The sequence below is a fragment of the Odontesthes bonariensis genome, chromosome 7 (genome assembly GCF_027942865.1).
Source record: "Odontesthes bonariensis isolate fOdoBon6 chromosome 7, fOdoBon6.hap1, whole genome shotgun sequence".
NCBI lineage: Eukaryota > Metazoa > Chordata > Actinopteri > Atheriniformes > Atherinopsidae > Odontesthes > Odontesthes bonariensis.
The window spans coordinates 10,437,566-10,465,226 of record NC_134512.1 but is presented as its reverse complement, the minus strand read 5'-3'; the positions used below and the strand labels follow the sequence as shown (position 1 = coordinate 10,465,226).

Genomic DNA, 27,661 nt, shown 5'->3' with positions numbered 1-27,661 from the left:
TCAAAAGCCTGTCATATGTTTTTAAATGTTTGTAGAAAAAAATAACAACCTAGTATATTTGCTGATATCTGCAACAGACTTGAAATCACAGAGAAACTTGAGCTTCTCGGAGGAATCGGATCTGTCCTGTGATGATATCCTGGAGAGGTCATCCCAGAAATCAAAGGCAGATGTGAGTACCAATAGACACATTAAAACATGTCTCACCTTTATCATTGGATAGTTAAAGATGCACAGCCTCGCAGAGCCAGCCTGAGATGATTGAGCTAATTATGTTTTAGTTTGCAAAACATTTGCTCATTTGAGACCAGCTCTTCAAAGCACGAGCAGCCAGCGAGCATGAAGGACCGGTTTAGATGAGAACCCTTCATCTTACTTCACCTTTTATAGAATCTGAACCTTTTGAACATCTGTGCTTTTTGATCTTGGTGTTGTTGATGGATTTTGAATCTGCATGGCTTACTTGCACATTTGTTGGATACTTTGAGTAAAATCAGATAAACTGCTCCCCAGTGACTCTTACAGTGGTGGTGAGTTCATTTAGATGTAAAACACAACCACTCAAACCCTGAGGTACCCACAGCAAATGAACCATTTGCAGACAGGCTTTGGAAGGCCAGGCTTGTCGGCATCAGTGCACTCATATTGCATTGGTTTCTGTTTTGCCTCCTTTTATAAACACTTTTCTTTATATAATTTCTTCAACTCCCAGCGGCATATGGACATCTTTGACCTAGTGTCAGGCATGCAGAAGGAAACAATAAAGGAGGAGAAACTGGAAAAGGAGAGAAGGAGGGAGTTAAAGCAAAAAAAGAGGGTGAAAGAGAGACCAAAAGAAAGGGAGCAGGAAAAGGAGGTTGACCGAGAAAAGGAGAAAAACAATGAGGAGGTATTGTGCAGCAAGGAATTGAATAATTTTGAATTTCAAATAAACATATCTGTGAAGAGCATAACCAATATTATTCCTAAAGTCGTTTCGTATAGCTTGCCCCTGGCTTTTGAGACCTCAAATCATTTTTTCAACTCTTCTTAATAAAGCATTAGAAGAAGAAATGTTTACATTTTTTTCTCCTCGGGAGATCTGAAAACATATCACGCAACTTAGTCAGGGTGAAAATCTCCAAGCTGTGGAGCAACAGAATATGTCATTTTAAATGCACATCGTAATGTTATCTGTTATAAAAAATTATTAACAAGCGAATTCTTCAAAGGGCCGGATTCATTCCATATGCTTGGCACATCATAGATCATATCAGGACTATGCTGACATTCGGCACACAAAACCACACATTTTATTATGCAAGTTCTTGTACTTGAATCCATTTGCATTCATTACGTTCTAAAATTCAAAATTATTCTCCCTGCTGCTGCTCAGTCTGTGTGTGTCTTTGTGTTCCCGGTGGTTTAGATAGACACATTTGAGTTCAGGACTAGAGGCATGAATTTGTTAGCCACTGTAAAACTCAAACATGCTCCCATTTAGTTTTCTTCATTGTTACGACATGTGTGAAGAACAAATCGATGTTCTCATTCTTTGTGAATATTGATCTGAATTCTGACTTCATACAGCCACAGTAACAAGAGGTTAAAGCTGCATCATGCCTCTGAGACCTTGTAAATTTAATGAGCTCATGGGAAGCGTATTGTCTTGTCTGTTGAGACTTTTTGTGGTTGTAGTTTTTTAATTCTGTTAGTGTGAGTATAGGGAATGCAGACTGAGATTGTAGATGTAGTGCTGTACTTGTGTTAGTTTAGATTAACATAGATAAATATCGCAGAACCCTGTCAGATGCTTTTTGGTGTTAGATATTAACATTGCCTGTTTTAATTTCTACCAGCTAAATTTTTACTTACTGTTGCTTCTGTTGTTTTAATTTTTGACTTAATCATTAACCCATTTAATCATATCATCTGTATGATGTTTTTTTCCCTTCCTTTTTATGTTTTGTCTCCCCCAAGTCTGTTTATGTCCCTCACGCACTGGCGTTCAAGAGATCGTACGCCACAAAGGTAGTATCATATACGTTCCCATTGATAACCCCCCCCCCCTCCAACCCACCTCGCCTTCCTGCACATGTGTCATAACACCTTTGGTACGCTTGGCCAAAAACTAATAACCGCCCACCTCTGGATGCATGTGACGGTCAGACCGCACAGCTGGCTCACTCACTGCTGGATATCTGCTCTGTTGAAATGTGACTTTTCTGAACGTGCTTACTTTCCTGGTTACTATAAAACCTCTGCCTCTCTTGATACCATGGGCTGTTTCTTTCTGACTGGTATTATTAATCTGTCACCGTGGCGCATATTTACTCCGGTATCACCACTGGAATAGCTTGTTTTTTCTTCAGTGCTGTTTGTCTTTCTCTTGATTTGTGCCAACTTTCCAAGTCCTCACATGCTATCTTTGCAAGAGGAATATCTCTGTTCATTCACAATCATATTGTCAACTATGGGATATTTCATGATATGAACAAATACTTCAACAGAGTTGCAGTGAGGATGATACACAATATGTGGCTTATTCTAATCCAAGATGTATTGTCACCATAACTAGGCTCCTTAAAAAACCTTTAGATGTATGGTAAAGCATTAAAAATTTCTATCTACAATACTAGCTGATCGTCCAGTTTCCCCTCCTCTCCTGTTGAGATCTTTCTTCAGGGTCAGGACCTCATGTAGCCAGCCTCCCTTATTAGGAACTTATGCATGTGGCTTCTGTGACACATGGTTTTGTTGCTTTGCCAGAAAACCTACACAGAGGAGGAGCTGAATGCCAAGCTGACACGCAGAGTCCAGAAAGCTGCCCGACGACAGGCCAAGCAAGAAGAACTCAAGAGGCTACATAGAGCCCAGGTAGAACACTGACAGCAGTGATTTTCATCAGCTCATTTGGAAAATAAGATTTCTCCATTCTTTGTGTCATTTTGTGTCAAGTGTATTGTTGTTGCCGCCACTGTTACTGAGTTGCCTTGTTGCTTTATACCATATGTTCGCTCTAATGCGACTCAGATCTCTTGGATAGAGGCCAAATGCATCCCTCAGTTAGGAAATTCATGTGATTGATGGTGTAGCTCAGCACTAAGCTGTCTCTTTACCTGCAGCTGTGTTGCTGGCCTGAATATTTGCTATGAGGAATTTTTTCTTTTTCAGCTTCCATTTCTGTGTTGCACAGATAAACTTCATGGTCCGAAAAAAAAACCCACCAAAAAAATAGAAAAGTTTTTTCTAAAGTGCTGATTCTGTTAATTTACAGTTTGCTCACTTATCTTCAATGCTGTAACTTTCATCCGTTTACACCAATAATTCCTTTAATCGGAAATGTTCTTAAATGTTATTCACAAGAGGATCTAATAATTTCTTCAGTGGTTTAAAAGTAGGTAGAAGTTTTAAGGGTGAGACTCATTGCATCAGCTGCCACACATGGCTCCTTTAAGCACTTTGGCTGCCTTACATCCCATTCATAAAGAGCAGTTTGTGTTGAACATGTTGAATGTTGGGACATTCATAGGTTGTTTTGTTTAAATGCCATATTAGAAGGATCCTGCACCGAAGTTGTCTGTTGTAGAGTTAAAGGGGGACCCTGCACATGTTTTTATGGATATATTGGGAGACTAGTCTCTGAATTCTTGTCAAAATCAATTTTTTACTCAATATGAGAAAAGCATATACTTTCTGCAACTTTAAGAAAGCATGTTTTTAACAGGCTACAAGATTAAAGAAAGCGTTTGTTGTGTTTATACAGCAACTCTAATAAAACCCACAGCCTATGATTCACATATTGCTGGTTGTTTTCGCAAGTTTTATAATTGGTTTACTCTAACAAATGAGCCAATTAAAGTTTGGATTCTGCAGGGGATAAAATTTGAGCAAAACACCAATTTTTTAATTGGCTTTCACTTTGCTAGTTTTTAAAATGTTCAAAAATCTGAGCACAGGTAGAGCATCAGGGCAGCACAATTCAGTTCCTGTCGGAAAGGTCCATTTTCTTTCTCCTTTCCTGCCCCCATCTCTCCCACTTTACATCAAATCTGATTGTTTTTACCAATGTTTTAGCTAAACTGAACCAAAGCTAACCAGGCAACAATGATGGCAAGTGTAGATAATAGGAGAGCTTTCCTTACAAGATGGTCCCAATATGGATCCCACTGTAATGTTCCTTGAAATTCTTTGTCGGAAGTGAGGATGTGAAGTTGGCCAAGGGGAGGAAATGCCCTATATAAGAGAGTTATACTCATCAATATAAGGTGTTGATATAAGGTATAAATTTCAGCACTTCTGCTGCTGAAGGAATATATTTCATCTTGAGAGTAAACTGCTGCATCGCTGGAGTTTAGGGCAAATTAGCTGTTGGTGGAATTAATTGTTTTTCCTCAGTGCACCAATGTGGAATTTAGTTGCGATATGCTTGCGCCTCTGAGCATTTGTTGGCGTCATTAATATTGTGACTGCTTTTCTGTTCAGATAATCCAGAGACAGTTGGAGCAGGTGGAGGAGAAGCAGAGGCAACTGGAAGAGAGGGGTGTAGCTGTGGAGAAAGCACTGAGAGGAGAAGCAGGTAACAAGTTATCACTCATACAATTCATATAGTTCTTTTCAAATCAATGCGGCCATCCCAAGTGGCCTAGAGAATCTGTAATGCCACTGCAAATTAGATATAACATCCACATTAAGCAAGCTATCGGGTGTAGTAAGTGTTCTAACTCGCTCATTATAAACATTAAAAAGTGATTTGTTCTTGTGACGGTTAAATCATGTCAGCTGTTCCACGGTGCCTCCTCGCTGAAACCACATTTTTATCTTAAATGTACTAAAGCTTTTCTAGGGCTACTAAGGGAATAGTAATAAAATCTATTATGTAATGCAGGAACCTTGTCCCTTTTGTGGTGATTCATACTGTGCTGAAATCACCGTCTGCATTTAAAGTTTCTTCAGTTATACCAAACAATATTTAGGCAGCAGATTTGTTTGCATGAAAACCCAACTGTGTCTCCAAGGTAATGAGCCTGAATTGTTTTTGACAAGGGACTATCACAGAGAATATACTTTAGAAAAATGAGAGCAGCACAGTTCTTTATTTGGAGTACTTTTAAAAACACGTCCCCATGAATAATAGTCTGTAGTGATAACGAATTAATGTGGGCTTGTCTAAAAATGAGGGCGTCTTTACAATGTTTACAGTAGATTCCATTCTAATTAAACTTGAAATGAATAAATGAAATGAAATAAACCCTCACCATGCAAATGCATGCACATAGAGGCCTTTAACTTTTATTTGAATTTGTCCATTTTCCCACCAGCTAATCCGATTTTCACCATCCACTGTTTGCACAGTATAATCGAATGTTTGAAAATGTTTTAACGTTTGCTACTTTACTCTCTTAAAGGATTGTACAAAGGTACTTATACATTACCAAAACAGCACAAAAGAAGATCAGGTATTAGATTTACCGCAGTTGCCTTTTTTCTTTGTAATACTGTCATGTAGGCTCCATCTGTGGTGACACACTGCAACAGTTCTCCATTTCTAAACATGTTGATCTTTGTTTGTTCGTCACACATGACCCCCATCGTCAGTTCGGAGCTGCATGCGATCAGGAGAATGTGTGTCCCAGCATAGATTTGTGTTTGCTCATTCTGGATGTGTTGTATTTGGCTGCCTCTCAATCAAAGTTTCTGTACTCGATTTAATAAAAAAAAAAAAAGTCAGATCATCCTATAACGTGAAAATACAATTAGAATGTAAGAAATTGAATTTAAATTGATTTGTAGGCTGTCAGCATCTTATCAGAAGATATTTCTGCAACTTTCTGATGTGGTTTAGTGACTTATAGAAGATATAGGCAGCTCGTCATTTCTTGTTGTAGAGTTGGAAATGTACAACAGCAATGCAGAGCTGTTTCCAACAAATGTAGCGAGTGAGTAAAGGCTCTGAACACACTTAGATGGTGTGGTACAGACATGGAGAGTTTAAACTAACTATGACTTTGCCAAATACATAAACATTAACACAAAAGAACAAATTCCTTGACACGTCTGCTCTCAAAAACAGAACTAAGTCTGTCCCAGTAAGCAGCAATACAGCAAATCTATGTAACGGTCTTATTGTTTTGGAAGATGCAATGTACTGTTGTATTGCACAAACTGACTGCATTACTATACACACTGTGGCGAGTACTGACAGACTCTCTTTGTTCTCAGTGTTGCTACAGTGTGTCTTTATGTTTGAAAGACCATGCATGACGTGCTGTTGTTGGAGAATTTAGTGTGTGTGCGTTTGTGTGCCCAGTTCGGGGCCGTGTTAAATAACTCCTATCTCTAATATATCCCTGTCATTGTAGACTATTGGGGAGATTCTAATTACAGTGAAATCCTGGACTTGCATCTGGGCGGTATGTATTTCAAATCTGTCGCTTTGAAACTAATCTAATTGCTAACCCAATCTGTCCTTCCTCCCACTTGTTTTACTACTTAAGCTTTGTACCCTCATATCTTCCTTTATTGGTTGGCTGGCTGGCTTGCTGACAGGCTGGCTTTTAGCCCCTGTGATACTTTGTGCTCCTTCACTTCCCTTCTCCATTCCTCTCCCATCTCCCTTACTGGTTTTGTAGTGGAGACACTCCTTACATCAAACAGGGATCCGACACTTGGCCTTACACCGTGCACTTAAGATCAACTTTGATCTCCATAAACTTATGAATGATGAATGAGTGATTTAATGAGTAACTTGTACTTGCCACTCCTTATTGGGCAGACTGCACAATACAAGCTGCCGCAGAGACGTGAACATCAGTAAGAGGGAAATCTAATCATTCTTGTGTTCAAAGAGACACTGTAATATAATTGAGGACTTATCACACAGCTACCACAAAACAAAAATAGCTCCAAAATTTCATGCTACTTACATAACATTAGATGTAGCTTTCTTTGCATATTCTTATGTTATTCACAGTCTTTGCTTGGAAAAAAAGATTGTGACAAGAAGCAGCAAGAAAAAAATTGAAAAAGCCCTTTGTGTCTTGATTCACTTTTCATTCACATGAGGAGAACTAAACCACTCAGATTCATACTGTATATAGACGTGTAAGCAGGTCATTCATCTGTTCCACAGAGTTACATTACGCAAATACTTTTAGACTTACACCAGCGAGGCAGTTGAACTGGATAAGCATGGGACTGTAGCCCACATGGTCCATCTTGCCATAAACAAAAGCACACAAATATTATTTTCAAAGCCGAAAATAGTCTACAGCAGATGCTCTTATTACTCCTGCGTTTGCTCCAGCTGATTGTTGGTTTTGATCTTCTTTTTGGTTGGCTTCAAACTTTGTAATGGCAAGAAAAAAGGAAGCCTTAATTTTCAAAGAAAATGAATGCAAAAAAGCAGGAAACCATCCTACAAAAGGGTATTTCTATGAATGTGCCTTAACTACCTGTTTGGAATGCCGCTAAAATCTACACACACACTGTCATGTGGCCAAATTTATGAACAAATCCAACATTTTGGACTCATCTCCCTTCATGTCATACTGTAGATTTGCACATTTAAGAAAACCCATATTGATCTTCTACTAACAGAAAATCCAGGGCTTTCCCACACACACACATTCGCATACACACACTGCAAAGGTATCATATAACCTTCCCTGGACTGACTCGTACTAATCTGCTACCCTGGCTCTTAGCTTCCCCTCAAAACTCTGTGCTGCTGTAGTTCTGCACTGTAGTCCCAACAATGGCTTTCTCATACCTGCTCAGTTGCATAACTCCCGGAGTGTGTGTGTGTGTGTGTGTGTGTGTGTGTGTGTGTGTGTGTGTGTGTGTGTGTGTGTGTGTGTGTGTGTGTGTGCGTGTGTGTGTGTGTGTATATCACAATGGGAAATGTTATAACCCTTAAACCTCAGATGTGCGTCCAAACTGTGGTGGGTAAAAGGGAACGGGGTCTATTGTGTCTGGGTGAGATGTTATGTGGTGTCTGTCGTTATCTTGTAGAGGAATGCATCTTTTTCTTCTCATGTCTGCTGTGAATTCAGCTGGGTTTTGTTTGAAGACGTTGTTTGTCTCAGTGTCAGAGGAATGGCTTTGCAAGAGAGAGGAAAAGGTTGCATTTCCTCGTGTTTGTGTTTGGGAAGGGGCTGTGCTTGTTTGTGGTTGTTGTCCGGCAGGTTGTTGTCACTCATCAGACTGGAGAATTTGTAGAGATTTGATATAAAGATAAAGGTTTGGTATCAAGGTTCTCTGTACTAACCAGCTGACAAGGGGCTCTACAGGGGCATGATGTTTTTGATGCTCAAATCCAACTTTTTTTTTTATTTCTCTATTTCTGAGTTGATTCATCTTGTGCACTATATGTAAATGCCAAACAGTTTTGAATCTTTCCTACCGGATCTAATGAAGAGCTTTTGGTATGTCAAGGAGGAGGATTCCAGCCTTTTTGTTTGGGATGATGAATAGCTGCTGCACTCAAACTGAGGCTGCGAGTTTGCTTCATCGGAGCGGTTACATTTGAGCCCTGCAGGAAAAACAAGAAGTTATTTTCTCCATTAGACTTTGCATCTTTAATGTAATTTGCCATACAAATTGAATACCCCAAGTTAATTATTCCTGTACAATTTAGGGTTTGTTGAACATTAAGAGCATGCACTGCATCTCATAACCATATGTATATGATTTTTGGAAGTCATCTTAAAAAAATATTAGGACTTTAGTCTCTCCAAAATAGATATTCTAAACTGCAGTTTTTCCCTTTTTCTCTGTGATAGTCCCTCATCGTAATTAATGAGCACTTCACTCTCCCAAGCGTCTTCACCCTCCAACCTGAGAACATTGTGTCACTCTCCTATTTATGTCGAGCACAAACCCTTTTATGTGTGTTGCTTTGGAATATCTGTAATCACCATACTCCTCCTGAAGCTATTTTCTCCTTTCTTAAGTTAGCTGTGCTACACGTACTTTTCATTCTTTATTTTGGGGTTTATTGAGAGAGTCTTTGCTATTTATAATCTTTCGTTTCTTTAGAAAAACTTTTCAGTGGATGCAAATTACTAAAAAGAAAAAAAAGAAATCCCTAATTTGCACTTCAAAAGTAGTGAGACTTCAAAAGTCACCGCACTGGCAACAGTCGGGTGGTCTAAACACGTTCAAGTAGTGTTTGCACGGAGAAGCTCTTTAAAGACGGCAGTTATCTGCATGTGAGTGAGTGAGATGGCTGTCCTGCTAATCAGTAATGGCTGATTAAATAACTTTATGTACTTTGATAAAAATTGGACACATGTGGAGGTTATTCCCATTACATTACTGACTTGGGAAGCTGTTCCCTAATGTAAAAGATTATCTGCAGATGGAAGATCTAACAGGAGGATTATTTTCCTCTCTGTGCTCTGGGTTTGTTGTTCTCACTTGTTTCCCTTCCTGTTTTTACCCCTTTTTCATTTCTTACACCACACAGCTGAAGTCTCCCTGCTCCTGTCTTTAGGGGATTGGTCTTCTCCCTATCACAGTCCTCTGTTGACTTTTTATCCTTGATATTTTTTCTTCCTTACCACACCCTTCTTCCCCTTCCTTCCCTCTCTTTGTGCCTTTGTGATCTCTCCCCTCTTTCTCCTGCATTATCTCCTCTGTTGGCCCACTGCACCCACCTGCGTCACTCCTTCATTATTTCCCTGTTTCCCTGTCTTGTGGAAGTTGAGCCCTTTGTGGGGATGCCACGCCGAAGACCGCTCTCCTTCTGTCCCTGCTGTTCCCCTGAAGGTAACATAACCTCGCCGCATCTGCTGACAGTTGTGGCAGGTTACCATGGTAATCTTATGGATCTCCGGAACCGAGCTACCTCCTTTCGCCTGTTACCCGCCTCCCTAACACTCTGTTCTTAATATATTTGCGATATTAGGCTCAGTAGATTTCCCCCAAATCTTCCCCAAACTCAAAATAATATGGTAGCATCTGCTAATCATGGGACAAAATCCTAGGCTAAATTGTATTTACTTGGGGTTATGCATTCTGAAACTTCACAAAATGATATATTTTGCTCATGGATTTCCTCTTCAATATTACTATATTTCCATTACTTTAAGTAATAGATTGCTTCTTAGCAAGCCATGCTAAAGTTCGAAGCTTATGTTATGTATGTATTATGTATGAGGTAAGGTTATATGGTCATTCTTTTCCACTTTGGCGAGAGTATTTATAGACTAAGGATATACCACCCTGAAAACCATTTATATTTTATTATACATTTGTCCTTTTGACATGGGAAGAAAGCCAAAGCTTGACAACTCGGTTATGCTGGGATAGAATTGCTGTGCTCCAATCTGCCCTTTCCTGCTGGGGAGCAAAATTTATAACACAAGGAGCATAATTGTAGCCTAGAGGCACAAACTGTTTAAAATAAATGTTGAAAATAAATATCCTCTATGTAATTCTACATAGCTGCATTCCTACAAAGGGGAAACTGCTCGGCCATGTCTTTAATCATGAGCATGTGTTTTGTTTGGCTAAAATCTGTCATAAAACGGAGTTGCCATATCTTTTTTTTTTTTTTTTTTTTGAGTAGTTGTATTTGGGAATTTTTCCCCTTACTCCTTGAAGAAATATTCAAAGTGTCATGTAATCCTGATTGATTATAAAAACTGAGAACAACTGAGACCTTGCCAGCTTAGGGGCAACTTTGTATTTCAGAAATGAGAAACTTGCATGGTGTGATGATTTGTCATAGATATTTGAGTCTTACCCAAAAGAAGTCTCACAAAATGAATGAATCATCTGATTTGTTTTTGTATCTAACACCTGTCAGTTGAAGCTGTTGCCTGCTCTTCCAATTGGAAAGAAGAAACACACCTTTGTGTGTAATTCTGTCTATTTTGTTCCTTTATTGCTGTTTTTTGTCTCCGATTTACTTTGTGTTCGGAGCCTTGGGCTGAGGGTTGGTGGTGGAACAGGCTGAAGTACTGTGTTATAAGCCAAAGTAAAATGCACATTGCAGAAAAGGCTTGAAATATAGGCCTTGCTTTTGTAATGGTTCCTCTTTTCCTATATGTGTCTTTGCTCTTCACTGTGAGCAGCTCCTCTTCAGCTTTGTCTGTCTCTGTCCCTTTTCTGTCAATTAGCAAAAGCCATTCCTGGAGATGTGTTTGTACACCATGCAATTTATGTGTGTGCAATTTTTTTCCTTTTCATTTTGCAAGAGCCTCCTCTTCCCCAGCTAAGTATGTCACGCTGCATCAAGGTTTGCCTTCTGGTGTTTCATTGAAACCGCTTGGCGCCACCTGCTGCAGTCAGATAAATGAAAGGGTTCATGGTGTCTGTGTTGGAGTGCATCAAGCCAACATCAGACCTCTCTAAGCATGACGCATAGACTGGGCTTCTCTGCAGGGCAATGAGGAACTGCAGGAGAAGTATGTAGCTGTTCTGACTACAATGCATGATGTTAGCAGACCATTTTTTTCCCAGAGGCAGACTTAATAGTGGCGTGTGAACTTCGCTATTGGCCTCTGTGCTAAGTCATTCCATGAGCATTTGAATTTGTAATGGAATATGTACAGAGAGCAGCATAATTCATACTTTTTTTTTTTCCTGCCCTCAAACCACTCAGCATTAATGGGATCTAAAAGGATTTTATTTCTGCTGGCGGGTCAATATGTGAGCAGGGAATGAAATTCCATAGGTTCTTGGATTTATTTCTCTGTAATATCTAAACTACTGATTGTTGTGTTAGTTATATTTTTTTATGTCCCATCTGAAAAACAAACGAACAAAATGATAGGAGAACGTAGTTGCTCCCAAAGAGTAGCTACGTCTGACACAGGCGAAGCTGGGTAACACAAACTCTTGACTTTGCAACAACAGGTATCTTTTGTGTGTGTGTGTGTGTGTGTGTGTGTGTGTGTGTGTGTGTGTGTGTGTGTGTGTGTGTGTGTGTGTGTGTGTGTGCGTGTGCGTGTTTGTTGGTTATGCAAGTCTGTATTTGTGCACTCGTTAAAGTTGAAACCCGTAGCTCCACACCACCTCCTGCGTGCCATCATTCAGTATGGCACGAGCGACCACGTTGGTGTAGAGTCCATTCTAACACCCCACCATCCCTCAGCAAGGACATCCTGGCTTGGCTGTCATTGTGCCTGTGTTGGTTGTTGTCTGTGTGACATCACTGTCACATCTGGCAGCCGTATGGGTTCTCATTAGCAATCTGGGCTTCCTCCTTTCCTCCAGGTATGGGCAAGAAGGATGATCCCAAACTAATGCAAGAGTGGTTCAAGCTGGTGCAGGAGAAGAACGCCCTGGTCCGCTATGAATCAGAACTCATGATATTGTAAGTACATGACTTGACTTCAGGTGGGATATGTTAGCGCATCGGTTGACTGACTGATCGGTGCTGCTTTTCATCCCCAAAAGGGATATTTTGATCGTGCGGCCATGGTTGTTATGGCAACTTCTTTACAAACCATTCAGCCACTGATTTTATAACTTCTCAAAATGTGCTAAAATAAATCAAAAGTGGTAAACAACATGTTGACAGTTGCACTATACTTCTTCATGATTAGAATTCTTAAATAGAAAATTTTATGGCTGAGGTCTTTTATGCATGCACTTTTACTGGTCAAGACTAATCTGACCCTCATTATCCACCCACTATACCAATCATATCAATGTCTGGCAATTTTGGAAAGAAGATGGAAAGAATATGAAATTGAGTGTTGGGTTGGGTTGTCAGTAAATGTGATGTAATCTATTCCTGACTGCCTAAAGGTGATGACAGAAAGTTCCACAGTAACAAGTGAGGTTTGTAAAATTATGCATAAAGTAATTTTAGAGCGTATAAAAATATTTTTTACTGGTAAATTTTCTTAACATACATGTCATTGGCAGATACGTCAAGAAGTTTATTCAGTTGGTTGTTCTCTAACCCAGTGTTTCCCAACCGGGGGTACGCGGAGGTACTGCAGGGGGTACGCGGCGCACGGGGATTTTTATTTTTTAAATTTTTTTTAATATTTAAATATTTTTTTAAATATTTAGAAAAAAGAGAAATGTTACTTGTTTAAGTTAGATGACAAAGGAAGATTATTTTGATTTAGTATTTATACTATTTTGGTTAATTATTTATATTTCAAGAAAATGTTTTTTATTCTTATGTTGAATTCAACTGAGGTTAAAAAAAAGAGAGAGAAAGCCTGAGAGTTTTATGTTCAAGTTAAGGATATTAAATAAAATGATTTTCATGTAATAACCACTGTGTTGCTCTACTTTTGGAGAATCATCGCACGCGTTGTATGTGTGAGGGGGTACTCATGGTGTGACAAGAAGGCTCAGGGGGTACTCAGGCCAAAAAAGGTTGGGAAACACTGCTCTAACCAACCATAGCGCTCAGTATGCAGTCTGCTCTTTAATGCCAGCACTCTCAATTTGACTCTTTTGTCTAACAAGTGATGTAGAATTAGAGCAGCCAGAGCGTTCAGGCTGACGCATCTGTAGAAATCTGAAAGCTATCTTTTTTTTCTTTCTGTCTTTGCCATCCAGACTTTCTAAATTCAATAAAAACTTGAAATTCCAGTAAATGAATTGGACTAGCTGCCTGGACAAGGTCTTAGACACACTGCAGTGTTTCCTCCAGTGGGCTTGGTCAAGTAAAAAAGTCTGGCCTGTGAAAGTGTAAATGGATTCAGAACTGATGCAAGACGTGTGTGATTTTACTTTTCAAGCCTGATGAAACACGAGTGTTGCATAAACATCTTCAAGAAACACAAACAGTCATTATATTGATAAACAAAAGGGGAAAGACAATGACTTACACTAATGAAGTTTAATCTCTCATTTGGCTTTTTTTGTCATGTTTTTAATTTCTTCAGACACTGAGAAGTAAAATATTTTAGTGAACAGGTTGAAGATTTCCAGAGAATCTTCAGGTTCTAAAAGTTTTTTTTCAAAACAAAGCCTTAGGCTATAATGGGTTATGAAGCTCATCCTTGACATCTTGGGCCATGATTGCCTGTAATAGTAGGAAAGATATTTCACTGTCGAGAAAATCTATTGTCCTCCCTTGAGCCCCTGCACGAGGGATGACCTAATAGAGTGTAGATGATGAAATTGTAGATTTATTGTTTTCTAATGTTGTAATTATTGCCGTTTGAAATTGATTGTCCTTGTGAGGTCATAATCACTTTCAGTTTGCTATGAAATGATGTCACATTTGCAATCTATTTAGAAATAAAACAGCTTCATTATGAAAAATCCCTGAATTATCCCATGTTATCTTATTCATCAGTTTCTAAAATAGTACTGTAATCGGGTTTTTCTTTTTTCTTTTTTCAATTTTGCATCGATAAATAATGTAACATTAAAGTATTGATGAAAGCTGAGCAATGGAACAAACTTCCTTTTCTCTCCGTCTCAAAGTGCCAGAGAGCTGGAGCTGGAGGATCGCCAGAGTCGACTGCAGCAGGAGCTCCGGGAGCGAATGGCCGTGGAAGGTGAGAACGGGAAAGCTAATGAGCTGAAAGTGCTAGTTTAATTCTAAATGTTCCCGTGTGTGTAGTCTCTTCTCTCTTTAATTCTGTTTTTCTTTGTTTCTCTCAGACCATCTGAAAACAGAGAAGGAGCTCGCTCAGGAGAAGCAGATCCTTAATGAGATGTTGGAGGTGGTGGAACAGCGCGATGCCCTTGTCGCCCTCCTGGATGAGCAGAGACTTCGAGAGAAGGAGGAGGACAAGGACCTGGAGGGTGTCATGCTCTCCAAAGGATTCAACCTCAACTGGGCCTAATACGAGTCTCGTAATTGCTCCTCAAGTTGTTGGAAAAGGGTTTGAGCTGTTGAAAGCAACCTCAGCCTTTCACAGTTGTCTTTGATATGATTCGTCTTCTGAACACCGAGTCGGGCTGTTGGTCTAAAACTGTCACACCTACAGCAGTGAATGTGTAAAAATGACAACAACACACGGACACATACAGCACTACGGCCGCCTCTGACACCGAAGCAGTCTGCAGCGTTTACGTATCCTCTGCCTAACGGCATTCTGAGTTAATCAATTTGGAGTTTTGCCTGCTCTCCTTCTGAGTGGGAGGAGAGGAGAGTACATATTCACAACTTTATCATCCTGGCCTTGAAGTGGATTCTTTCAAGCAAGAAGGCGGGCCTTTGGGAGAATGTATAAAGACTTCACTCTCAATTATGTAAAAGGGAATAATGCAGTTTAGTCCTGCTGATGTCAAGGAATTGTAAAAAAAAAAAAAAAAAGTGTTTTTGTGTATAGTTGTGTTGAATAAGTCACATTTTAAGCAGATGACGGTCCTCTCTTTTCAACAAAGACTGCTACAGAAGTCTTTTGGAATGTTGGCGCCATGTTACCGGACTTTTTAGTCTGACTGTAAGACCAACACCTCCTTCTGAAGCTGCCTTTCTTTCTAGTGATAAACTGACTTTAGCATCACAATGAACAAAAACAATTCCAAGAAAAGCTTTTTTTTTTTTTTTTTTTTCTCTCCCTCTTCCTCTCCCCACTCAATGTTGGATGAGTCAACATGAAGAATCCATTAATTATGGACATGTTTCTTTTTCATGTATTTTTGGTTGCTTTAGCTTTTAACAGATTATCTTTATTCTTTTTTCTTTTTTTTAAATTGCATTCTCAGGAGAGCGCCCAGAATCTCTTTGTCTTGCTCTTGAGCGTAACTCTTATCCACTCCCAAGCCAGTCGCATGTCAGGCATGATGGCTGCAGACACATCGAAGAATCAAAGAACTTTACATTTCTCTAGGCATTTAATGTGACTTGATAATGATGGGCCTCTCCGTGAGATGCCATTCACTATATATCACACCTATGGTTAAAGTTTACAAATGCTTGTTCAATGTTGGGCTGTGATGGTTCCTGTTGTGATAGAGGAACGAGCAGCGGTCAGATCTCATTATATCACTGTTGTTAATGGGAGATCATTGTAGTTCACATCACTCACTTTGTGCCACAGGACTTTCTCTGGTGGTGGATATGCTGTGATATCTTAGGAGTACATCTCAATGTACACACTACACAACATTTGCACAACAATATATAGCAGTGTTAATATTTTATCATTGAACAAGATGCCTTTTTCATTGTCACTCTCCACAATTAAGTTATATTTAATACATTTTAGTTGTTTATGAGGTCGTCATCAATAAGTCCCACTTTGAGATTTTTACGTTTTGTATAGCATGTCCCCAAGCGCATCATTAAAAATGGGGTGGTAAAGAAATGCAAACTATTCTATGAGCAATTTGCATCAAACATTAGGGGTTATCTGGTGGGCAGACAAATCTAATAGCCTTTTTGGCAACTGTAAAAACAATCCAGGTGGCCACTGTTTAACAGCACAGAGGCTGTATTTAAGATGGGCAAGAGCTGTGGGAAAAAAGTTACATAATTTTAAGGCTTGTTATGTTAGATGGTGTGTGATAAGTTTGACATGATTGTATTGATATTTATTAACCTGTGTGCAAATTGTATTATATGTAAAGAAAATGAATCCTAATTTTTCAACCGTTTTGTTGACACATGACTCGTAATGTAAATGCTTCATGTAGCTAAGATACATAGGGGGTGTTGGATGTATGCTGAAAACGGCAATAAAACAATGCAGTTCTTTTATATATTTGTTCAGTGAACTCTAACGTTTTCATTTGTGTGGGTTGTGATTATGAGCAAGTTTGAGATTAGGGTTGAGAGCACATATTGACTATCGATCTGGATTTTTTTCTTTAGCCAGTAAAAGGGCTATTATGCTACTCTGAGCGGTTATTGCCAGCTCTGACCTGATAATAATTTCTGTTTATTTCTGCTGTGGACATGAAGTACTTAACTTTAAAATGCATTTATGGGTAGAATATGGAATGCAGTCACACTTCATGGAAATGGAAAAGTAGTCGCATACATATGACTAAACTCCATAAGATCTTTAATAACACAACAAAAACAATAGATTTTAATTAATTCTTTTACCAAATGTTTGCGAACACTGTGATGGAGACAATACTACATTAAATAGACCACAGGATTAGTATTTTAGGAATCCCAAAGGACTAGATAAAGAAAGAATGGCTTATATTTGAGCTTCAGATGCAGAGAAAATAATGTTAACCATACAAATAAAATACAAAAAACAGATATTGTGAAACATTTCCTGGAATGCAGTCAGTTAACTTTGTTGAACCCTCCCTGCCTGGCGACTGTCGACATGCGCTCTATTAAAAATTCAAGCCCGAGCCAAGATCACGGTTATCCTATTCAGTTGTGTATTTTATCTAATCCAGAGCCAAAGAAGACCATCAGTTTCCAAGGATCAAAGACACACAACGTGTGCTGGTGATCACTGTCAACTCACAGCAAGGTTCCCAGCCTGAAACCTTTCCGTGTAGAGTTTGGATGTTTTCTCTGAGCCTGTTTGGGCTGTAGGTGCATCTGCTTCCTCCAACGTCCCAAAAACATGAATGTTGGGTTAATTGGTGATTTCTCAATCGACTGTGAGCGTGCATGGTTGTTTGTCTCTGTGATGGACTGGCAACCTTTCCAGGGTGAACATGATGAAGTGAGTGTAGAACTTGGAAGGAGAATAATATTTGTAAAACCGGGAGAATGACCCTTTAAGCTTAAAAAGAAAAATCCCAGGTCAGTCACTGACATGGAGCTGGCTTCTGATTTTGCAGTCTAAGGAAAAGGAAGAAGAGGAAGAACATTTCCCTGAAATGGGCCGTGTTGCACTTTCAGAAACAGAGGTTTTATCTTTGGTTTCTGTTTGTAAAACCAGAAATAAAGTCTTAATTATTGTATTGTTGTTTTCTTTTTAATTTATTTATTTTTTATCGAGATCTAATTTCCACCCCCACCCCCCTTTTACTTTTCACAAGCAAAATAATGGTTTCACTGGTCACAATCTGTGTTTCAACGTCTTTAAGTCTTGAATAATGTCAATATTGTGGTTTTTCATCTGGACGCGTCCTAAAGTGGTCTAAATCCCTAAAAAGCTGTTAAGTGGCACTTTTCTTTTCCAGCGCCGAATCGGATTTGGTCATTTAACAAAATAAAGTATATTAAGCGAAACCCTGGTGAAAGAGCGGATTTTTCTTGTTAATATGCAGTCTTTGTTGTCCTTACATGTAAGCTGATAATTGACATTTCGTTAGTACTTTAATACAAACTTATTTGAAACATCTCGCCCCCACACTTACTGTGAAGGTGAAGCAACACAACAGCAACTTCCGGTCACACATCTTATAAGTTTGGTGTCGAAAGTCAGGAAAGTCAGGAAAGTCAGAGAAGCTGGAAATTGGACCATAACAATGACCGAGACAAGTTTCAGAGACTGCCAGTTAAGTAAAGGAGCTCTCGGTAGCATTGAGATAAAGAATGCAGTAAATAAAGAGTGATATTCACTGCGTAAAATGAAAAGTCGACCATGGTTCGATTAAGCGTTGTTATGTTGGGATTAATAAGTGAAAATATGGCGAATGGGATTCAGCTTCGTGCACGTCAGCCCTGTGATTTTTTTTTTTTTACAAAAACAGATAACTTAAACTTGTGTACAGACTGACTTTAGAGACAAGAAAGTGTTAACTGTTGCGTTATCTGCGTTAAAATACAGAATTGACTCTGTTAAGCAGCACTTATTTCTTTATTTTTACTCACAGGCATGGAGGGCTGAAGGTCTTACGCTGTCCACCAGCAGTAATGAAGCTTGCAAACTCTACGATTCCATACTCACGCAGGTACACGACTTAGCACCGGCGTTTGATGTAACTTATGTTAAAGAAATAAATATCTCAATTTTGCTCGGCTTTTAGTATGTGAAATGGACTAATGATGAAACCTCGGGAGGCATCGAAGGATGTATTTCTGCTATCCAGACAGCTGACCCAAACTTTGGTAAATAGTTATTTTTCTTCATTTTTTTTTTTTGTGTAACCGAGTTGGTTCTCGTGAAACTTTTCTGACATAGAGGTGGTGGTGAGCAAAATCAAGCAGGCAAGCATTGAGACGGCAACAAATCAATTGGGAATAAATTGACGACACTTGAGGCATAACTGCGGCTAAAATGACCCGACTGAAGTAGGCTGTCGACCTCTAAACTTTAAATAAACATGAATGGGGTCAGTTATTCCAAGACCATTGTTCTAGTTTATCACTTTTAGTTCTCATCAAGCGTGTTTGAAGTTGAAAGTGAATGGTTATGGCTCTCTAGATGTATTATTACATAAGAAAAACGATTAGAGTGATTCAATATTGATCATTATGTAGACATAATTTATGAGCATCCTGTCCACATTAATGGAAGCTGTAGTTGCTGCAGATTTAATGAAATGTTGGCCCCAATGTCTTAGAGAGACCCTAGTATGTGTCACCAGGGAACCACCTCTCATCATGAGGGCATCTTAATGATCACCGAGATGAAAACTACGTTCAAGGTGCAATGTACAGAAAATTATATAATAAAGGAATCGGCAATATATAATATCCAGCAAAGGAAAACAGGATTCCAGTCTCATGCAGCTGTTTTAGGAAGAGGATGTGGTAAGTTGTTTGCAAAGAGGCTTAAGTACACCAGGAGTACTGCGAGCTGTCCTCAGGCTAGACACAAACATTTCGCCTGCTTGTCTCCATTCCTCTCTGTTTGGACTCTTTCCAAGAGCTTCCATCTTGGTTCCCTTTCATTCCCAGACCGACTGTCCTTCAGCATAATTGATAATATGATAGAATCACAGAAAATGTTAAAGGAAAAAAAAAGACCATCTTTTGGTATATTGAATCCGTTCAGGTAGAATTACAAAAGGGCACAGGCAGCAGGCACGGGCCGGCTAACATAGTATGTGCAGTTGGTATCCCTGCAACACAAAAGATTTAATCTTTTAAACTTTTTGTTTTCCCATTTTTACATATTGTGCTTTTCATGTTAGTTTGATCTCAGGAAGAAAGAGAAGCAAAGAAGAGAGTGAATCTTCTAATGTGGCGTGGGTCTAAAAACAGTACTTTTACAAGTGCATGTGATTATTCATGTGAACTGTTTTGTTGCACTGGGGAAGTCCATAAAGAATGGTGTTATTTGTTTTTTGCCATAGTCATGGGTCATGTTATCAGTACGGGGTTAGAGCTGGTTGCAACATCAAGCAGCACCCGGCTGAATGAGCGTCTGGCCAGTGCTGTGAAGCGAACAGTGGAGCTCGCCAACGGCCAGGACATCTCACCTCGAGAAAAGCTACATGTCAGAGCTATAGAACTCTTCTCACATGGGTAAGATCCACAGGGTGGCTGTGCCAGTTGATGCAGAGGGATGTAAAATGACAAAAGGCCAGTGGTTTCTTAACCACCATTGAATATTGAATTTGTGATCAGGGGTCCCATCGAGAGGAGAATCCCCTTATTTTAGAAACAGCTCCTTTTCAAGGTGCAGGTGGCAATAGTTCCTTCCGAGAGATTAAATATGAAGTAGGTTTGGAAATGTGGTGTCAGTAATATGAATGAGTGGTTTAAAAAAAAACAAAACGTATTTTTGTCAAAAAAAAAAGGAAAAAGATCATATCATATTATTTGAAAATAAAGCCTTATTCGTGTACAAGCACCCTTCGAAATAAGATATTCAGTTAAGTTAAACATAACCTTGATATATTAAACCTAAAATTAATGTGAACTCACTTAAAATGGATTAGTCCAAACTTCTGTGGGTTGTGGATAATTAAAATTTATGAGAATCTTTTTCCATCACATAAAAAGCGAATAAGATCTTTACTGCATTGTGCATTCACAATATTTCTATTAAACTATTCACGGTAACTTGTTGTGGTAGAATTGATGATCATAAATAGATTACAGGCTTCACTTCCTCTCACTTTCTGAGTTGAATACTGTTTTAGCTTCTTTGTCTTTAAGGTGCCGAAGGTTAGCCAAATGCAGCCTGAGGGCAAGCTATATGCAGGTTTGTTTCATGGTGATGTAATTAGGTCAACGTAGAAAAGCCTGGATTACAAACAAAGACTTCTGCATCCATATGTAACATTGCAAATGTCCATACATTGATCATCTTATTTGAAAGTATTTGATATTGCTCCCCAAACAGACTATTGCATGCCACAAGTGAAGTCACCAGTGCAGGCCGTGAAAGGTCCCATTAGAGAAGATAGGAGTTGTATTGTACCCCAGGAATTGGGCTGACTTTGAGAGAATTTTTTTTTATCTAAAACTCAAATGGTTGTCATTTATCAATTCCAGAATGTGCTCTTTGTCTCTTCCCTCCGTTATTCAATCACACGCCTCAGATGAACAGAATTCAGCTATTATATTTCATTGAAGACATTGTAAATTTCAGTCACAGTCTGAGAAGTAGTATTTGTATTTTACCTTCAGTGTCTTATTTTCCCATGGTATAGTAGGAAATGCTAAAACATTTTGTTTCTGGATACACAGCATTTCAATCGCTTCTAATTCCCTCACAAAGCACAACGGCGTCTGTGATTCTCCTGGTGTGCCTACTTTGTTGTCCATTGTTTCCCAGGTGGTGCTTTTCTCTGACAATGACTCGTGTTTCTTGTAGAAATTTTCCAAAAGCCTCTGAAGTATGGGAGGATATTTTGGTTGATCATCCAACCGATATGTTGGCCCTCAAATTTGCACATGATGCATACTTCTACATGGGGGCCCAAACCCGGATGAGGGACTCAGTGGCGAGGGTGCTTCCCCACTGGAAACCTCACATGCCTTTGTTCAGGTACAGAATGCAGCATTCATACCAAGACAGACTTGGTCGATCAGTTGAATAAGTTTAGTTTATTCCTCGTGGCGAGCAAGAACAGTGCCGTCAATTATAACAATTCCCACCCTATATCTGTACACTGTAAAGAGAAAGCATGCATGAATCGATGTGTAACACTGAATTTATTCATTTATTTATTGGTTGATGCTTGCTTTTATCCTCCAACATAGATGATTGAATGTCCTTCCCTTGCTGTATCTTCTAATTGGTTTTCTGTGCGTGTTTGCTCTCAGCTATCTGAAAGGGCTCTATTCCTTTGGCCTCCTTGAGACTCGGTTTTATGACCAGGCTTTGAAAGTGGCAATGGAGGTGAGATTTTGTCCTTGCTTATAGTTTTTTGTAAATATAGTTGCTGTTATTGTGGCTGTGTATTCCAGGCTATCAGTGCCTGTGCTGATTGTGCCAGTCCAGTACGTCACTTGTTGACTCTTCGCGGAATTTCTCATGCATATAGAGTAGTCGTGGCATGAATCGCTTGGAAAAAAGATTGAGGAACATCAAAAGGAAAGCTTGTTTTTTTTTTTTTTTTAGAGCTGATTTTTCACCTCTTTTTGTTTCAAACTCTCCTGTGCAGGGCCTTGCTTTGACTCCGGATGATGCTTGGTCTGTCCATTCTGTAGCCCATGTTTACGAGATGAAAGCGGAGGTGGACAAAGGATTGAAGTTCATGGAGAGTAGGGAGAAAGACTGGCAGGTACTGCGTTTAAATGTGCCTTGGCAGTGTGTTTTTTAGTCACTCAGTGTAATTACAAAATAAACTGTCTTCATGACAAATTTTCATGAAATACGTCATTTTTATATTCCAGGTATCTGACATTCTGGCCAGTCATAACTACTGGCATTGGGCTCTATACTTCATTGAGAAGGTAAGTATTATAATGGGTTTTTTCAGTCAAGCGGATAGTTGGCAATAGAAGTGCTTTTGGAACTTGTATTTATCATTTCCCATGAGTTGTTGAAACCCTGGAGTTGATTATATTATAAGATTAATTTGAGTTTGAATCCATGCAACACAATTTATCAACCTGGCTTACCTCTTAATTCAGAAGTGATTTAACTTTGTCTTTCTCACCACCTCCTCCACCTCCACAGGGGCAATATGAAGCTGCTCTGCAAATATTTGACGCCCAGGTTGGTTTATAGTGAGTGTTTGCAGCAAACCTTTACCTGTATGTCTCTCTGAATTTTAAAAGCAACATGTTATGCTAGTTATGAGTCAAGTGGTAGAATTTATGTGAGAATGTGAGTAAACACCTACATCCATTTCAATGTAAACCGAAGCTGATTTTTTTTTTTTTACATTTTTTTTTTTTCTTTACACAAAAAATGAGACAGTGACAATATGTGACTATAGAGCGTTGTTATGTTCTGAGCATTCACAAGAACACTTCATAGAGTCACTTACCACTGCCATAAGTGTCAGAAATGATCACATCAAGTTCGCTGAAAACCATAAATGTTACAGCGCTCACATCTGAGAATCCACAGATTAAAATTTGATCTCTTGCAATAATATTATCATGTGGTTGCTACATGTTACAAACCTCAGCTTTCAAGATGAAGAGTGTACATGTGTGCCTTCCCAAAGGTATTCAAACGTTGTAAAGCCTCAGGATCCATGTTGGACACCGTGGATGCCAGCTCAATGCTCTGCAGATTAGAGATGGAAGGTAGGACTCACGATAAGTTTGTTCTTCAAAACTCTCGTATCACTGATAGGGGTTTGATTAGGATCCAGGAAAGGTTGCATGTTGCACCTTCTGTTGTAGGACATTTTTGAATGGATGGATGGCCATTTTGCCCGACGGAAATGTTGCAACATTTGTCATCTCATTTATTGCCTTTATGTGGCAGGTGTGTGTGTTAAAGACCGTTGGCGAGAGCTGCTCCAGATAACCCAGCCTCACACTGATGATCATGTGACTTTGTTTAATGACCTGCACTTCCTCGTGGCATCTCTGGGCGCTAAAGAGACCAAGACTACTCAACGTCTAGTTGATGGCCTCCAGGAACTGGCTAAGTAAGTTCTGCACCATTGATTCTCTTCACCTCAACGCTCTGTCAGACTTGCATAAGAGTTGCACAAGCTTTATGTAAAACTGACACAGAAACAAGGCTGAGCGTAGGATGTGAGACTGAGAGAGAACACATCTTGAAAAAGAGCTCTGAGAGCTCTTGTCTTTTAGGGAAAGTAATCTTCCTTCTGTAGCAGATTGGTTGTACCAGGAACTACTGCCTTTGTGGAGTTGATGGATAAAATGTTCTGGATTTCTTACCTTGAACAACCTTTGTTCTCCCTTTTTCTTTAGCTCATAAACCACAGAAACTCAGACATTTAATATCAGTTCTTAAAGTCATCATGCTTCTTCTTTTTGATTTAATACATGTTGTATAACCTTTGAATCGCCAAACAAGCCGCAGACTTGTTTAGGCTCTGGATTTATTTAAGTCCGTCACTCACATTCACTATAGCACTTTTACTTTGCTTTGAGAGTAAAATGTATCATGTACTTTTATTGTTAAAGGCACAGATTCAGAGCGTCGGTTAATCCAAGAAAGCCTCCTGACAGTACGAAATGTTTGCCTTCGAGTGAAGTTAATCCTTCTTAGATTTCTGCACCTTGAAAGTCTCTGGAAGTAAACCCACCTTTAGCTATTTCTATAGATTTATTTGATTTTCAGAACTTTCCTTTCCCTCATTTCATTGTTTCACTGAGAATATTACTTTTTTAAACCACTAACTTTCCCTCACAGAGAGCCAGGCGATAATCAGCAACATCAGCTGGCCAAGAGTATCGGCATACCAATGTGCAAGGCTATGATGGAGTACGACCGGGGCAACTACAACCAAACTGTGGAACTATTGTACCCCTTACGCTACTGTGTGGTAGACATAGGCGGCAGTGACGCACAGGTGAGGTTAATAGAAAAGTCTTTTGGCATAAGAAAATTGAAAAAAAAATAATCAAGATTTAAAGCAAACAACAGCTCTTTTTGCACCAAAAGAAAAGGCTGAAAAGCTTCCAGCCTTGATCTGTGTTGTGTTATTTTGAGCAAAACAAAAATCCTTGTTATTGTAAAAAAAAAACATGGGAAAAGTAAAGAAAACTGCTACAGAGCTGCATTCTTAAGGTCTGTGAGCAAACCGTGTGTTGTGGTGTCAGAAAGCGGAGTGCTGGGCATCAACATATAAATAATAAAGTTTTCTGATGGATTTCATGAATTTGATGTTCTGTGTTCTGAAAACAATCCTCAGAGGTTCTGCAGTGTTTATATTCAGTATAGTGGAAAGACTGTCTGGTGTTCAAAGAGGTTTGTGCTTACTGATAGGCTTGTCCGCTGTTTTTTACAGAGAGATCTGTTCAATCAACTGCTTATTCATGCAGCCATGAAATCAGAGAACAAGCATCACCAGAAACTGGGAAGGTAATGTACAACTGGGATTTCAGGCCAAATGTAGTATTCATCGGTTGTTTAAACGTACAGTGCTTTGCAATTTTTCCATGTTTTTACTTGTGAGAAATGTTTTTCAGACCCTTTAGAGCAGGTTTTATGTTTCCCCGCTTCAACACAGGGAAACCTATAACATATATACTGTTGTTTACACACAATAGAGTATTTGCAAATAATCAATTCGAACTTGTATCTTTAGGCACTTTTCTTACAAGCAGCCTGCTGCAAAGATGCAGAATAGTATTTTTGTACCAACGAGGTGATTCCCAAAGAACATTGACTTTGACTTTATTCTCAATTAATTGTCGAAGAACAACTTGTATGAGTGTGTTTTTTTTGTTTTTTTTTAGATTAGTTTCCTGGACCGATTTCCTCCCTTTTTCCTGAAGAACTAAGTGGAATAATTAGGTCGTCACCGTGGTACGCCACCATGTTTCACTGCTGGGATGCGCGTCTTATTCTAGAATGCGGCCTTGTGCTTTGTCCAAACATGTCACTTTTCATTTAACCCAATGGTTTCAATTTCGGTGTCCTCCGTTCACAAAATATTTTTCCATCAGTCTTCTGGCTTGTCCACGCGATCTTTAGCAAACTTTAGACAGGCATATTTTTCCTCTTAAAGAGCAATGGCTTTATCCTTTGAGCCCTGCTATCCACGCTGTTGCTGTTCAGCGTTCTCCTGACGCATGAGTCGTAAACATGACCAGTAAGTGTTTGAGAGAGGCCTTTCTGATTGAGATTCCTTGTGACCTTGTGGACTTTTCACAACTTGTTCTTTGAGTGATCCTTGTAGTCTGAACACGCTTGTGGAGGATGACTGGGGTCTTGAACTTGACCACTCCTTGTTCTTTACATATAACAGCGCAGTAAACACAGTAAACACCTACATCCATTTCAATGTAAACCGAAGCTGATTTTTTTTTTTCTTTACACAAAAAATGAGACAGTGACAATATGTGACTATAGAGCGTTGTTATGTTCTGAGCATTCACAAGAGCATTTCATAGAGTCACTTACCACTGCCATAAGTGTCAGAAATGATCACATCAAGTTCACTGAAAACCATAAATGTTACAGCGCTCACATCTGAGAATCCACAGATTCAAATTTGATCTCTCGCAATAATATTATCATGTGGTTGCCACATGTTACAAACCTCAGCTTTCAAGATGAAGAGTGAACATGTGTGCCTTCCCAAAGGTATTCAAACGTTGTAAAGCCTCAGGATCCATGTTATATGTTTACCTATAACAGCGCTTACATTCACAGCTGATTGTCATCTCGCCGATTTAACACACCTGACTCATCTTGAAGGTTCACACTTAGATATTTCTAATCTGTTTTTCATTGTGCTTACAGAATACACGTATGTAGCTGACATTCCCTGTCTGTACACCATGTTATACTTTCACTATTGATCGCTTAGCCTCTCTGCTTGTAGTCTCTTTGAATTTGTATTCATCCCTTTGCACCATCCTGTGCTTTACTGAATTTCCCTAGATGTCTTCTGGTGGAGCGCGATGCCGTGAGACCCAACTCCCCTCTAACCCAGCGCCTGATGCAGAAAGCTCTGGCTCTTCACAACTAGAGTGACTGCAAGGTGTGCGAGCAGTTCCTATGTGAAAACATCTAAGCACCACTGTAATCTGATGAGGGTTTGGTTTTGGGAGAGCTTCACACGGTTGTCCAGACAATCAAAATCATTTATGCAGCTCTCGTTTCATAGCTTGGGAGGCTTTTAAGTATGAAGCCCTGAAGTGTTCAATGTAAATTGGTTAATAAAATTGATTATTGACAGAAAAATGTGAAAATATATCAATTAAAATATGATTTGTTAAATAGTATTCGGAAACTATTCAGTTTTCCACTGAAAAATTCCTCTTTTCAGTTGTTTGTAGTCTAATAATGGATTTTTTCTTGATCACACTCTTTTTTCACAATGACGCATTTCATCCCTGCCTTTTAACTTTCCAGTATATCACATAGCTCCTATCTCTGAAGCTTTTGATAACTTTAGAAATGTTGCAAATGAAAATGCAAATTTGGCATATTTCCATTAACTGGTTTGCGGTTTATAAACTAGGTCGCATTGCAGCCTCAGAAAGTGGCTGTATGACTGTAATGAATATAGTAGGGCGGGGGTGTAGTAGTCACTGACTTGTAATTAAATTCTGAATAAGAGAATAAAATGAGTAGATTTTTTTTTTTGCTATGCTTTGCTTTTCAAGTGGGCACCATTTTATTCTTTCATGTCAGCAATTATTTCACTTCGTCTTTAGGAGCAGAAGCATTTGATCATTTGAGCAACATATATGCTAAGCTTGAATTAATTCATTAATCCCTTGAGCTTGGTAATAGGCTACATGCACACAGCAGCGGTGGTGTACTTCCCGTAAAATATCAGTTTGTTTGCATGTTCTTGAAAACAAAAGTTTAAATGTCAA

The 27,661-nt window shown here is 39.1% G+C and overlaps 2 protein-coding genes across 24 annotated transcripts in view; both read left to right on the top strand.

Moving 5' to 3' along the window:
* mical3a (microtubule associated monooxygenase, calponin and LIM domain containing 3a) overlaps nucleotides 1–16,632 on the top strand; it is an 80,642-nt gene extending 64,010 nt beyond the window's left edge. For 18 of the 23 annotated variants that reach the window (XM_075469403.1, XM_075469404.1, XM_075469405.1 and 15 more), the window contains 8 exons: nucleotides 78–172; nucleotides 1,960–2,010; nucleotides 2,749–2,856; nucleotides 4,465–4,558; nucleotides 6,342–6,392; nucleotides 12,205–12,304; nucleotides 14,389–14,462; nucleotides 14,569–16,632. In XM_075469403.1, the coding sequence (XP_075325518.1) occupies nucleotides 78–172; nucleotides 1,960–2,010; nucleotides 2,749–2,856; nucleotides 4,465–4,558; nucleotides 6,342–6,392; nucleotides 12,205–12,304; nucleotides 14,389–14,462; nucleotides 14,569–14,753 (758 nt within the window). In that variant the 3' untranslated portion in view covers nucleotides 14,754–16,632. Of the gene's footprint in view, nucleotides 1–77; nucleotides 173–1,959; nucleotides 2,011–2,748; nucleotides 2,857–4,464; nucleotides 4,559–5,387; nucleotides 6,322–6,341; nucleotides 6,393–12,204; nucleotides 12,305–14,388; nucleotides 14,463–14,568 lie in introns of those variants that run through there. The other 5 variants (XM_075469411.1, XM_075469422.1, XM_075469406.1 and 2 more) reach the window with 4 other exon arrangements.
* Nucleotides 16,633–18,255: 1,623 nt separating this feature from the next.
* Nucleotides 18,256–27,419, top strand: ttc38 (tetratricopeptide repeat domain 38). The gene is made up of 14 exons (XM_075470916.1): nucleotides 18,256–18,333; nucleotides 18,652–18,729; nucleotides 18,805–18,886; nucleotides 20,077–20,248; nucleotides 21,546–21,719; nucleotides 21,998–22,073; nucleotides 22,339–22,458; nucleotides 22,571–22,630; nucleotides 22,857–22,895; nucleotides 23,353–23,434; nucleotides 23,619–23,784; nucleotides 24,519–24,678; nucleotides 25,117–25,190; nucleotides 26,718–27,419. Exons 1-14 carry the CDS (start codon nucleotides 18,304–18,306, stop codon nucleotides 26,803–26,805), a joined length of 1,401 nt encoding a protein of 466 aa, XP_075327031.1. The 5' UTR covers nucleotides 18,256–18,303; the 3' UTR covers nucleotides 26,806–27,419.
* Nucleotides 27,420–27,661: the final 242 nt, after the last annotated feature.